Source organism: Nelusetta ayraudi, unplaced genomic scaffold (genome assembly GCF_046127955.1).
Source record: "Nelusetta ayraudi isolate G7.1 ecotype Tasmania unplaced genomic scaffold, CSIRO-AGI_Nayr_v1 ptg000027l, whole genome shotgun sequence".
In the NCBI taxonomy this organism is placed as follows: domain Eukaryota; kingdom Metazoa; phylum Chordata; class Actinopteri; order Tetraodontiformes; family Monacanthidae; genus Nelusetta; species Nelusetta ayraudi.
Genome location: NW_027466077.1, coordinates 4,611,443 through 4,624,240, shown reverse-complemented (window position 1 = coordinate 4,624,240; position 12,798 = coordinate 4,611,443). Strand labels below are relative to the sequence as shown.

The 12,798-nt window shown below is 48.2% G+C and overlaps 1 protein-coding gene across 6 annotated transcripts in view; it reads right to left on the bottom strand.

The window, feature by feature from the left end:
* iqsec3a (IQ motif and Sec7 domain ArfGEF 3a) overlaps positions 1–12,798 on the bottom strand; it is a 70,096-nt gene that overhangs the window by 16,392 nt on the left and 40,906 nt on the right. For all 6 annotated transcript variants that reach the window (XR_012927149.1, XR_012927150.1, XM_076030212.1 and 3 more), the window contains exons 4-6: positions 10,060–11,384; positions 4,329–4,490; positions 1,634–1,756 (exon numbers count right to left, since the gene is read on the bottom strand). Coding sequence is in view for 4 of the 6 variants with exons in the window: in XM_076030212.1 (XP_075886327.1) it covers positions 1,634–1,756; positions 4,329–4,490; positions 10,060–11,384 (1,610 nt within the window). In the remaining 2 variants the exon portion in view is untranslated. The remainder of the gene's footprint in view (positions 1–1,633; positions 1,757–4,328; positions 4,491–10,059; positions 11,385–12,798) is intronic.

The following is a 12,798-nucleotide window of genomic DNA, read 5'->3' as shown; positions in this document are numbered from 1 at the left end:
CCTCCCACCACCTCGCCTACACCCTCCCCCTCTGCTTCATCACCGATCTCGCTCTCTCTCTCTCTCACATACACACACACACGCACAGTCGATCTTACGCCCAAAGATTAACTGGTGCAAACCTCCCCGCCCGGTGACCATGACAACGTTTTTTTTAGGGTTCTATTTGTTTTTTTCCCCAACTTCCTCTCCTCTCCTCATTCGATTGGACACCACGGCTGGTGTGACGGGTGGTCGTCACACTGGAGAGGGCTACCAGAAACACTTTGCGGGATGCGCCATGGATGTACAGTATTATAAGAACTGGATACCGGACTGGCGATACGGTGGCGTGCCGGTTTTCCACAGAGGTCACTCGAGGTACTGTAGCAAAAAAATGCCAACGCCTTTAAAACGGCTGACAGGACAACTGTAACCTGAAACGCGATTCATAGCAAATCTTTCTATTGTAGATTTTCCAAATCCTTTTAAAAAAAATAATAAAGGCCAGAAAATGACCAGTTTATTTCGTGATCTTCACGACATTGTACGTAAATAGCACAACTCATTGAGCTGTGTCTAAAATTCTGTTTTAACCAACCTTGTTAAGCCATTGTTGATGTTTATTTAGAACTCTTTAACGTGATCATTGTCTTCGCGTATAAAACATATCACTAAAGGTTAACTGAAAAAATGTGTTATTTCAGGAGAGTGTAGCAGACTTGTTGCCCTTCATATGACCCAGTACCCATGAAGTAGCTCTCAGGTTGAACAAGGTTGGTGATCCCTGCTCTAAATCGTGTTAATGCAGCAGAAAAAAACAAAAAACTAAAGTTTGGAAGGCTAAACACAAGGCCTCTGGAACTGACTGGCACCTCCTGCCTGGCTGCTACTAAGAGCTTGTGTTAAAGGCACTGAAGCATTAGAGGAGCATCAGCGTGGAAGGATAAGCCAAAAAAAAAGTGAAGCCGGGCCAGGAGGGGTGCACTAGGTAGCTCCCAACTGCAGACAGGTCTGACAAAAGGGAGAATGACATCACTGCTAACTACCCGTCACCGCACGCCGTCTGCTGCGTGGGAGACGCAGCCGACTTTGCCTCTGGTGTGCCAGTCTTTCAGTAACCCTTCACGTAGGTGAAATTTCATGATCAAAAAAGCATCGCGGCTGGCGTGGGAGACGAGGGGGGAAGGAGGGAAGGGCTGCTCAACAAGCGGAGTCTGTCCCCGCGGCGGACTAGATTTCATTTCACTTTTACACCTACTCACACGTCGGCATGCCCCGAGTGACTTCAGCGTCGGAAGGGGAAATGACAGCAGACAAGTGAGGGATTTTTGCATAACCCTCAAGATGATAAATATTCATAGGCAACCACAGCAAAGCAGCTGTTTCCTGCTTCACAAATGTTTGTAGCCCGCGGAAGGCGAGCTGAGCTCCCGCGGCGGTTGACGAATTGCTTAAAGAGCCGCGCAAAAGTTTATGCAGGTGCGGCCCTAAATTTGTTCATCTCACCCCCTTGAGTTTTTGAAGTAAGAAAATATGTGATTGTAAGATATACATTAAAATGATACGTAGAAAACGGAGCTAAACGTTGATTTGGCAAAGCCTTTTCGGACATGGCTGCTAATGCTCTACGCCGACGACACCGCGATGTTACCTGAAGGCCTCGATGAGACGTTCCACCTTCTGGGCTTCTCCTTGCACCCGGATGTGGGCCTGGAACTTCCTCAGTGCCTCGTCCAGCTCCATGCCGGAGAAGTCCATCTCATCCACCACGCAGCTGTTGAGGGATAGCGGGGGGGGGGGGGGGGGACGCTACATCAGAAACTGTTTCCTAGTCACGTGGCGGCACTCTGCTTACTGTAGGTATTAGTCATGCACGGACACAGAGGATAAGAGCAAGCGCTGCTATCTGTACGCTCACACACGCGCGCGCACACACACTCACAGGGCTGCGCTCTCAATCCCTCCGGAGCAGAAAATCCCCTTGTTACCTGACAACCCCGGCTTAATGACTTTAATTAAAAAAAAAAGAAAAGAGGAGAACTATCCTGCCCAGTGAGTTTCAAGGGATCAGTACAACATGGTGCCCGACTCTGGTGACTTTGGAAGTTTTTCGGGTGTGAAACTTTTCCACTCTTTGCAGAGGTTTGCCAGGGGAACAGTAATCGACCCGCGAGACAAAAGTTTCCTTTTTTCCATTTAGATGGGCTTTTGTTGTCCATTAGGTCCAATGAACTGCATTACTGCAAAAAAATAAAGGCCGTCGATCCAGTCCCGACTCATTATCTGACTTCTGCAACGACACAAGAAAGTTTGGATTGATCCCTTGTATACTACCCTGGTACTACCATACCTTCATTAATATGTATCAATGAATCTGTAGCTCTTCTGTTAGCGCCTTGACAGTCTACTCATACTACTTGCAACACCGGCTGCAAAACGCCTGACTTCTGATGCATTAGCATTGTGCCCCTAGTAAAACCATTGCGGCTAATTGCTATTACGCAACTGCTCGCCTCCGCCATGTTTTATTACCTCGTAATAAACCACCAGGCCGCTGCTGACTCTTGAGGGAGCAGGCAGAAGGTGCTTTATTTCCCCCATGCCACCGACCTGACCCCTCTCCCCTCCCCTTGATCAAGTCCTGACTGGCGACCGGCTTTTCTCTGGTCACCCTCCTCATGACTCACTCGCCTCCACTCCTCCGCCAGACCCTTCCTCTCCCTCCCCACCTCCCTCTAGCCCTCCCCCGCCCACCGGCTGTCGCTCCCTGTTTATATAACGGTCAGACGGGAGGCTCTCTAGCCACGGACCCATCACTCCCTCTTCCCTCAGATAAATAAAAAATAAACAAGCAAAAAAAAATGTGCAAAGCAACACGGGTCGACATGCGCTCGTACACTTGTATTGATCCGCGCATCGGCATCCAACTGGGAAGCGGACAAGAGTGTGCGTCTGCACTGTGAAAGGCCAACAGACGCACAAGCGAAGAGAGCCGTCAGAGCTGAGGCAGCCGGAGATGTCAGTCTGACAAAAATCCTTTTTCGCTACCCCCTCCTCCTGCTCCTGCTTGAATTACATTGTCAGAAAGGGGCGGGGGGCCACATTGTTGTTGGAACATAAATCTATAACATGCAATTTGGCTTAATTTGTCTTGTGATGCTTCCACTGTTGTCATTGTTGCCGTTTGTGCTCCGGGGGGAATAAAAGAGAGTTAGTTTAATGAAATGGGATGTAGACGAAGGAATACAGGAGAGGGCACAAACACACACACACACACACACACACACACACACACACAATGTAAACATAGGCGCGCACGCACAACACGCACAACGCGCACACACTCCATTTCTACTAAATCACCGTGAGTGATTGTCATGTTAGGACTGCAATCCCTCTGCTGCTCTACCGTAACTGCACTTTATCGAAAGCACTCTTGCTCTCTCTCTCTCTCACACACACACACACACACACACACACACACACACACACACACACACACAGTCGATCTTACACACACACATATACACAGGCGTCTCCTATCATGTTCCTCTTCAGCATCACTTCCAGCCCGAGTGGCACCGGAGTATAATGGAGGCGAAGGCATGGCTGTATACACACACACACATATGGACTTCAGATTCAGCCACTTGCTGGCTGTAGCCTTAAAAGCATTATCCTGTTAATGTGTGCAGGCATGTGGAAAATACACAAGGCCTGTGGTGACAAACCTTGTGTCTGTTTCACCATCTAAAAAACCTGAAGCCTGGACCGTAGGAAAACCCTGCGGGACCGGACGCCTCCTCAGCTTGGTGCACATCAGGGAACACAATCAGGTGATGGAGATCGGGGGTGATGAATAATGTGGGAGACGGCTGCGAGACAGGCCGTAATGGTGTTGGTGCCTCCTGACAGACACACCTGAACTTCCTCCGAACTGATTTACAGCCGTTTGGCTCAATTGTTTGGCTGAATATTCACCAGAAACGGTTTTTAAAGCGCTGAACGATTCTGTAATATCAGACGACAGCTAAATTGTGTTTTGTTTACTGCCTCACACTCAGTGCCAAAGTAACTGAGTGTGCGTTGGCTGCTTTGGTTTTTATCTCGTCGGGCTGCGATCCAACTTCTGCACTTCTGTCTCGCAGGCTGTCTTGTTCGTTGGACGGTGACAAATCAGTTGTGGCGCGTTTAGTTTGTTCCTGCTGATGAAAAATCAAATGCATTAAGAAGCCATCGGGGGTGGGGGCTAGCAGCACAAACTCGGATCAGAGTAGATACTTTTAAAATTGAAATGTCAGTCAGCTCAGGTGTTGCAGTGTTTGAGTTCAGTGTGCGCGACTCACTCCAGGACGTCTCTGTTGAAAGGCTTCTTGCTGTTGCCCAGGAACTCTCCAATCATCTGCCGACTCAGGCCCTTCCGCTGTAACAGGAAGTGGGCCACGCCAATGGGCGTGTCCGGGATGAAGCCTCGGGAGATCAGGAACTGAAGACCCTTATCAGGGTTTCTAAGGAACAAGATCATAACAGAACAAACAGACTGAATGACATTCAACAATCAACCACGTGTTGTTGTTTTTGATGCATGATACACACTAAATGAATATGTATATATATATATATATATATATACATATATATATATATACACATATATATATATATATACATATATACATATATACATATATACATATACATATATACATATACATATATATACATATATACATATATACATATACATATATACATATACATATATATATATATATATATATATATACATATAAACATACATTTAGATATTGAACTGTCACGAAAATAAGAAAAATAAGCTAGCAAGTTGACTATTTGTTTTATCGGTGCGACATAAAAAAAGAAAGATTTATCCAAGAAATAGGCAGCTTCCATTATCCCATTGCCGGTTTAACATTCCAAAGAGCTGCTCTGTCCTCTAAATATTCCCAAACTGGATCTTAACATCTATGTTTGTCTGATCACTCACAGATAACGATGCAGTTCCATTGTGCACAGGGAATACACGTCTTTTTTGTATAAATTACGGCATATTTTTTGCTTGTTTGTTTTTAAATATTATCTCCTATTTCTGATGCTCCTAAAAAGTCTCGCAGACTATTTGGAATTAGCTGCATGGGCAGAAACTACAAGCAGAGGGGCGACACTATTTATAACCATACTGGACACAGATTATGGCAGTGTTCGGTGGGGTACCGCCTGATTGCCTCACCCTCCCTTTTGACTCTTTGGGCAGGCGGTGTTTACAGCCGTTACATAACAGGACTGTGTGTGTGTGTGTGTGTGTGTGTGTGTGTGTGTATACGTTTCTGTCCGCGACAGCTAATGGGTTTAGTAAGGCAAGGGTGGGACGAGGGGAGGATAAAGGGAAGGAAGGGGCGGCTGGAAGGGGACCAGACGGAGCAGATGTGCAGCAACGGTGGCGTGATGACGGAGTGGGCGGGGCTTGAGCCCAAGCCAGCCGACTGTCTGTCTGTCTGAGAGCATCTGCTGTGACAGTAGCGACAAACGATCTCTGCTTCCAGCCCGCCCTTGCTGCCGCCACCGCCACCACTGAAGGTGAAGTCTAGCCAAGCGAATTTTGGCAGATTTCGCTCATGTGATGTTTGGCCAACAACAGACGGACGGCACATGGTGATTGTTGGGCTTTGTTTTTTTGGGAGGGCGGCTGTGGCTACTCAATGCAAGGTGGGAAAACAGATTTTTCTGAGCAAGATGGGCCAGGCCTTTCATTCAGATTTGTTTTGCAGGTTTTCTAAAGGCGTTTTCCATTGCGGTGTATGCAGATGACATTGCGTTGTACCGTCATGCCAGGAACTGAATTTATATGATCTGATGCCATACTGCACATCTGTACACTTGTGACTGTCAGGGCATTCTAGATATATTTGCTCTTGTTCCAGATCACGAAACCTAAACTACTACATCAGGACGCTGTTTACTCTGTCTGCATTTTGAAATTCAGGGACTCCCACCACAAAATTAGTCCGCAGATTTGAGTGGTACATCCAGAAATAAGGACATGGCGAGTGCAGTGAGAGCAAAGTTGGTGGAACGACATTTGACACATTGAGAGAAAAATGTTGACTACTAGCTACAAAATTCTAAAATAAACCTGTTCATGTTTTCGTCAAATCCTGAACTCTTGGCCGGTCACCTCTGTTCAAGGTGGATATTTCGCCGTTATCTGTCAGCACAGCTTGTCGCCCATTTGACCAGATGCCCACTTCTCTGTGTCATTGCCGACCACAGATGGACTGATAGCAGGCGAGTGATCCTGCCGATTCAGCGGAGCGAGGACGCCGTGATGCCACGTGTGACTAAATGCTCAACACTCCGCTGATCTGCCCCTGTAAGGTCGCTGCCGTTGTCCATCAAGGGCGAGTCTGTGCTCCTCACGCTGGCAGTTTTAGTCGCTCTCCAAACTTATTTTTTGCAATTCCCCAAACCATTTAGCTTAAACGCTTAAGTGATATTTTGCTTCACTTTGCTTTGATGCCGAATTCAAAAGTAATAATCAAAAGGTCTCGTTTTGTGGAATGTTTTTCCAATGCAGTTCTGGACACTGCAAAAAACTGGAACAGGAATGAAAGACAATTTGGCTCATTCAGCATCAAGGCCAGACCAATCGAACACGCACTCACTTCTTTTCATTCTCTCTGAAACAGCCTCTGATGTATTCAAACCCGCCTCCCTCCATCTCCTCCAACTTAATGCTATCGCCTTCAATATCTTTCTCTGCCATCTTATATTTAATTCATCGCCCTGCCACCGCCATCGCAGTACTCCGTTCTAATGTGCTCCCTGCCAAAGTCGCTCGCCGGCTATGATGTTTAATCAGCGCTTTTATATTCTCCAACATGTGAAGGAGAGAAGCGAATCGAGTTTCCAGAGGCAGAGGACTCGACTCAGGAGTTTGCTGTTGACGGCCGAGCCTCGCTGTTCACATCCCGTTTGCTGCTGATGGTTTGGGCTGCGGCCCATTCTTGCCAATGGTGTCCTTGACACGCTTGCCACTCTCTCTTGTCAGCATCATTGTCATTCCGTGGGCAGTGGCGCTGGAAACTTTATCAAAGTGTTCAAACCCCTCCCCACCTCTGTCCTGCCGCCCTCCTCCATCTCTCGCCTGTTTGCTCCATTTCCATCAGTCACCGCTCCAGTCTTGTTATTCCTGAGCTGGCTTGGTGCGCGCGCACACTCACACACACACACACACACACACACACACACACACACACACACACAATTCTAAACTTCTTTTAATATTCTTTCGGACCAACCTTCAGCAGCCGGATAGACCACCTGCTAGTAGATGCAGCCACATTGCAATCACGCAAGCTGTGTGTGTGTGTGTGTGTGTGTGTGTGTGTGTGCGTGCGCGCGTGTGCGTGCATGCTATTTGTTCGGATGATTGAGCAGTATCCAAGCTTTGGCCCCAAGCACACAGCTCTGTTTAAGATGCAGAGGATACAACAAGCGCAAGTATTAGAGGGAGGATATGAAGTGGTGGAACTAATAAGCTTCGAGCTCGATTACTCTCTCTCTCCCAACTTTTTAATATATTTTTTTTCCTCCCTCCTTCTCTCCCCATTCCTTACCTCCTCACCCTGCCCTTCTTTCCTCGCAGCTGGTTTATTAAACCTCAGCTTATCTGTTTGATGTGGCAGATGAGAGGAGAGAGTTGGTGGACAGGAAATGGGAAACGTCTTTAACTTCACGTTATCTTGTAAATTGAACTAAGAGCTTTCATCAAATAGTCCTTTTAAAATATTAAAGAAGAAGAAGAAGAAGAAAAAGAAGAAGAAGAAGAAGAAGAAGAAGAAGAAGAAGAAGAAGAAGAAGAAGAAGGGAAAAAATAAAATAAAATCTGTACTTCATTGCGCCGGACATGAAACTGACCACATGGGTGAAGGCTGCAGAAGGAGAAAGAAGCTTTTACACAGTATAAAGCAACTTAAGAAACATTTAGATAGAAATGATTGCCTCTGCATCTTCTATTTGCTAGCAGTGCAACGGGTTCCTGTTCCTTTTTTTTGTTTCTCAGCGTCACACTCCGCCATCGAGCTAATCGACTTTATTGAGCGCTCTTATGGCGCCGCTGCGCTTTTGGCAAGCAACACAATGCGTCATTACGAGCTCCAGTGTCCTAAATTACTTTAAGATGGATTTAATTGGCCCCGTATCTTTTTACAATCTTGCAGTTCTTTTTTTCTGCGACAAAAATAGTTGCAGTTGCAAGGATGCACACACACACACGCACACACAAAACCCCAAACCCTGCTTGGATTGAGACACTAACAATATTTTTACTCTCAGGCTCCCAAGGTGCTGGTCCCCAGAGGGGGAATGTTTAATTACATTCACAGTCCGAAGGAGGAAATAATGAGAATTTGTGGACCATTTCTCTTATTTTCTTCTTTATAATCCACATTAAATTCTTCATATAGTTAACTGCCACTTTTCACTATGTATGAGCTCGGGCCGGCAACGTGAATTTTGAATACGTGGGGAACCAGTGGAGGCAGCTGGGGAAAGGTCCACCACTAGGAGAGCGGCACTAGTGTTCAAAGTGTTTTTTTCCCAGAATTGTGCTGTGGAGGTCAACCACACCATGAGGCGAAAGTCAGAGCTTGTTATCTCAGAAGCAACGTCTGGGTGAAGTGGTCACATGTACCTGAGTGTGCTCAACAAACCCTGCACGGCCAATTAGCCACCGCGGGCTTGCAGCTTTGTCAACATATGGATTTTTTTCTCTTAATTATTATGTGCTGAAACCTGACAGTTCAGATTAACACGCGGAGCTGTTTAGAGCAAGAAAACTGACCAAACAATTAACTTTAGCTGTCACATTTAGTCCAGCATCGAACAATTTAAAGGAGTAATCCAGCTAAAATTCTAAATTCCATCACGTCATTAATCTACCAAATGCTGCTGGAGGATCTTCAGACATTTCACGACCCAGAACAGTAGAAAAACAACAACAAAAGATCGGTGTTGTTTTGAAAGAATCTGTGTAAATCTGGAATGGCAGCAACCATGACATCGCATTTTTATACATCATATCTGCTTGTAGCTTTCCACATGTAAATAACATCAATAATTAATAATGTGAAATAGCAATTACGTCGCTGTCTCGTCTGCCATCCCAGACATGTGCTGAAGTCACGTCCTCCTCTCATCCAAACCGTAGCGCTACTTCACACGCACGGGTCTTTACACACTTTCGCTCCCTCCTCCTTCCTTCCCCTCCTCTCGCCTCTCGTCCCTGCTCTGACGCTTCCTTCTGACAAGATAAAAGGCCCCTCAGAAGCAGCCTGGGACTCAGGCTTCATTCTGTTTGTTCTTTGCGCACAATGGGGACCTGTGAGAGAAAAAAGTGTTTTTTTCCTTTGCAAGGCCGGTCCAAGAGGCCCCGCGAAGAATCTCAGGTTCACTCAGAGGCAAATGACAGAAATCTCACCGTCTTTACATTTTATTTTTCAGATTTTCAACTACATGCTCTCCAATCTGTGCTGTCTGTGGCTTATGAAGGCTAGGTGTGTAATATTTGGAGATTTTGAGAAGAAACAGCAACATCAAGTGGTTACACTTTGAATTGGAGGCCTCATCCTCCCACCCTCTCTCTCCTGAGCTTGCCAGTGCACTACGGTGGCCTGCGCATACAAACCTTGATATCTTGTCTACCTTCTTCTTTATTGGTCTATTTGAGGATGTGAACGTTCACCCTAAATATGTAACATGTTGACAGGCAGCTGGATTGTCCACACCTGGTTTCCTTTTAAATATGGCGGTGCGAGATGGCAGCTAACTGGGAGCAAACCGTTACTGTATGTATATTCTTACACATTATACACTGACACATTTTACAATGTATTTATGGGCAGAATATTAAGCTTTTACCAATATAAAAATCATGAATGAGGCCAAATAATACACACTGGACCTTTAACGTTTAAGATATATACGCAAATAGCCATTTAACTTGGCTTCGTAAAGAAAACGACTAAATATTAATTTGTGAGATGGGCTTGCACTCACATGTTGAAGAGGTTGAGGCCAATGCGGTAGAGGCGTTTGCGCATGACGTCGGTGGACAGCGTGGGGGACTTGCAGCTGGTGGGGTTCTCGCAGTGGTAGCGCGGCAGGCTGAGGATCATGGCCTGCAGCGCCTCCTTGGACGAGGCCTCTGAGGTGGAGCGCGCCTCCGTGGACGTGCTGCTGCTGCTCAGCAGCTCTGAGCTGTTGTCGGCCGTCTCAGAGCCACACCTCTTTGCCTCCAGGGGCTCGGCAGCCGCGGGGTGGACGCTCCCAGCTGGCGCCAGCGATGCCTCGTGTGGCGGAGGGACCCGCACTGCCTCCTTGGCCGGCGTCGGCGATGGCGATGGCGCTGGCGGTGGCGGCGGAGGTGGTGCAAAAAAGTCCTCGTGCCCCAGAGGAGCCGCCATCCTGTCCAGGGGGGTCAGCGGCGGCTCCTCCCCGAGGTCCTCTGCGCACGGGGGTGGCGCTGGGAACTCCAGGTCCTGATCGTCTGAGTCCACGTTGGATTCCGGTGGCGGTGGCGGCGGCTCCTGGGGAGGCGGCGGAGGGTCTAAGGGTTCGGCCGGAGCTACGGCAGGAGGGGGCGGAAGCTCTGAGGGGATAGACGCAGTGGTGTTGGTGGTGAACGAGCTGCTGGGAATGGAGGTGAAGGTGCCGCCCTGCTGGCCGCCGACGCCACCCAGCGACACCGAAGCGGATGATTCCACGACTGACGACGAGACTCTGATGTTCTGGCTGTCGATCTGTACCGTCACATCCCGGAAGGCCATCATCAGCTTGCTGGCGCTTCTGGACAGGTCGCTTGGATCAACCGGGACTTGAGAAAGTCTCGATTCTCCTTCTCCACCTCCTCCTCCTCCTCCTCCAACAAATCCAACGCCGCCTCCCGCAGCCGCATTGAAGGAGTCGGCGGTGAACTGGTAAGCGCCGCCGGCGCCCTCTTGGAGCGAGCACATGGTCTTCAGACTCCAGTTGCTCAGCGCGTCATCGATGGACTTGGCCAGCGACTGCACCTGCTCCGTGAATGAGTCCTCCAGGTCAGTGAGGCTGCTGCCCACGGTCACGGGCAGCGACGGCGAGCGCACCAGCGGGATGCCGGCCAGACTGCAGCCTTCCGCCAGAGCCCGCTCGGCCGAGAAGCCCTCGGTGTTCTGCACGCGCACCTTACGCAGGGAGATGCGGCGGGGCAGGCGGCTCTCCAGCAGCGAGTTGCGGATCTTCTCGAAGTTCTTGCTGAGCTGGTACTGGCGGAAGGCGGTCTGGATCTTGCAGGCGGCGCGGCGGGAGATGAGGTGGCCGCCGTATTTGAGCTCTAGCATTTCGATCTAGAGGGGGGAGAGAAAGAGAGAGAGGAGAGAAGATGAATGCACGGCGCAGCAACAACTTTGAACCATGAGTTGTAAATACAGGAGTGAAGAACGAGCGTTGTTCACAGTTCCCGGATGAAGTGAGTTTATCATTTTCTTGTACTTATGTTATGCTGTTCCTTCTCGCCAGTGCTACTCAGATATAAATATAAGAACAGCCTGGAGAAAACAGATGGTACGTGGGCAGAAGACAAAAGGCCTGGACCAAAGTAAAGAGGGGGGTGGGGGGGGGGAGAGAAATCAAGACTAAAGAGAAATCCCTGGAGACGGGAGAGGGTAGCGAGTCCTGAGTTCTGGCTGGAGTACACACAATTCAAACTGAAATAGGACTCTCAGATGCTTCTGTCTCTATTTTTATTATTTCGTAGGCAGGCTTTTTTATTGTTGATATAACACCAGAGTTCAGTCCGTGACGGTCGAGTGGACTGGATGCTCATTTACTCAGACTCACAGCAAAAGTGCAGAGAGAGAGAGCGAGAGGCCCTCCATGCAAGTCGAAATCTTCTGAAAGTGAACGAGCCATTAATCTTTGTCAAGACAATACAAAAAGAGGAAGAACAGAAATGTAATATGGCCATCCTAGACTGGCAGACGCCGACCGAGTACTCTTCGAGATTTTTCTTTTTTTTCCCTCTCCGGGAACAATCAGGTTCTGGGCGTCTTTGAAAAGAGAACGCAGCGAAAGAAGTCTTATCTTCAGCGGCCGGCGAAATCCTTTTCATTCAGACGACATTGTCATTTCTCTACCCGATGCAATCAAGGTTTGATGGGTTCGGCTTTGAAAGAGAATCCCTGTCAACGTCTGTCATTAAATAAATAAACCATCAGGAGGCTGATATGGTCGAACGTTGACATTTTGCTTCATCTGCTGCATTTCTGGTCTGCTTTTTTTCTTCTTTTTCCTTTTTTCTAAAGTTGGAGAATTGCATCAAAACTGCCTTTCAACGTGTATCTACAAGTAACCTTCATCAACTTGCTTAGAAAAAGTGACTTTTCAGCGTCTCCCAGGCCTGGACAAAGTCGCCGGGGACGCTGATAATCTCCGACGCTCTGAGGGCTTCTTGCAATTTGTGATAAGTGGTTACTTAAACGCTGTTGCCGCCACACGGAGGAGAAGCGCGCAATGACACTGAGGATCCATCTTATCTGCTGCATTTACATTTCACTGCGGCGCCTCCGCAAGCCCGAGGGACTCAAAGGTGGAGGACGCAGCCTCTACTGTATCTGCCGGCGGCCACGTCGTCTCGCTGGCTGTCGGCTCCAGCAGACAGGTCGAACTCCGCCTGAATATTCATTCGGGCCCGCACTGCGGGAACTGCGAGGGGCCCCACCGACGGGACTAGCGACGCTATGTTGGGGCAGCGACTGCTCT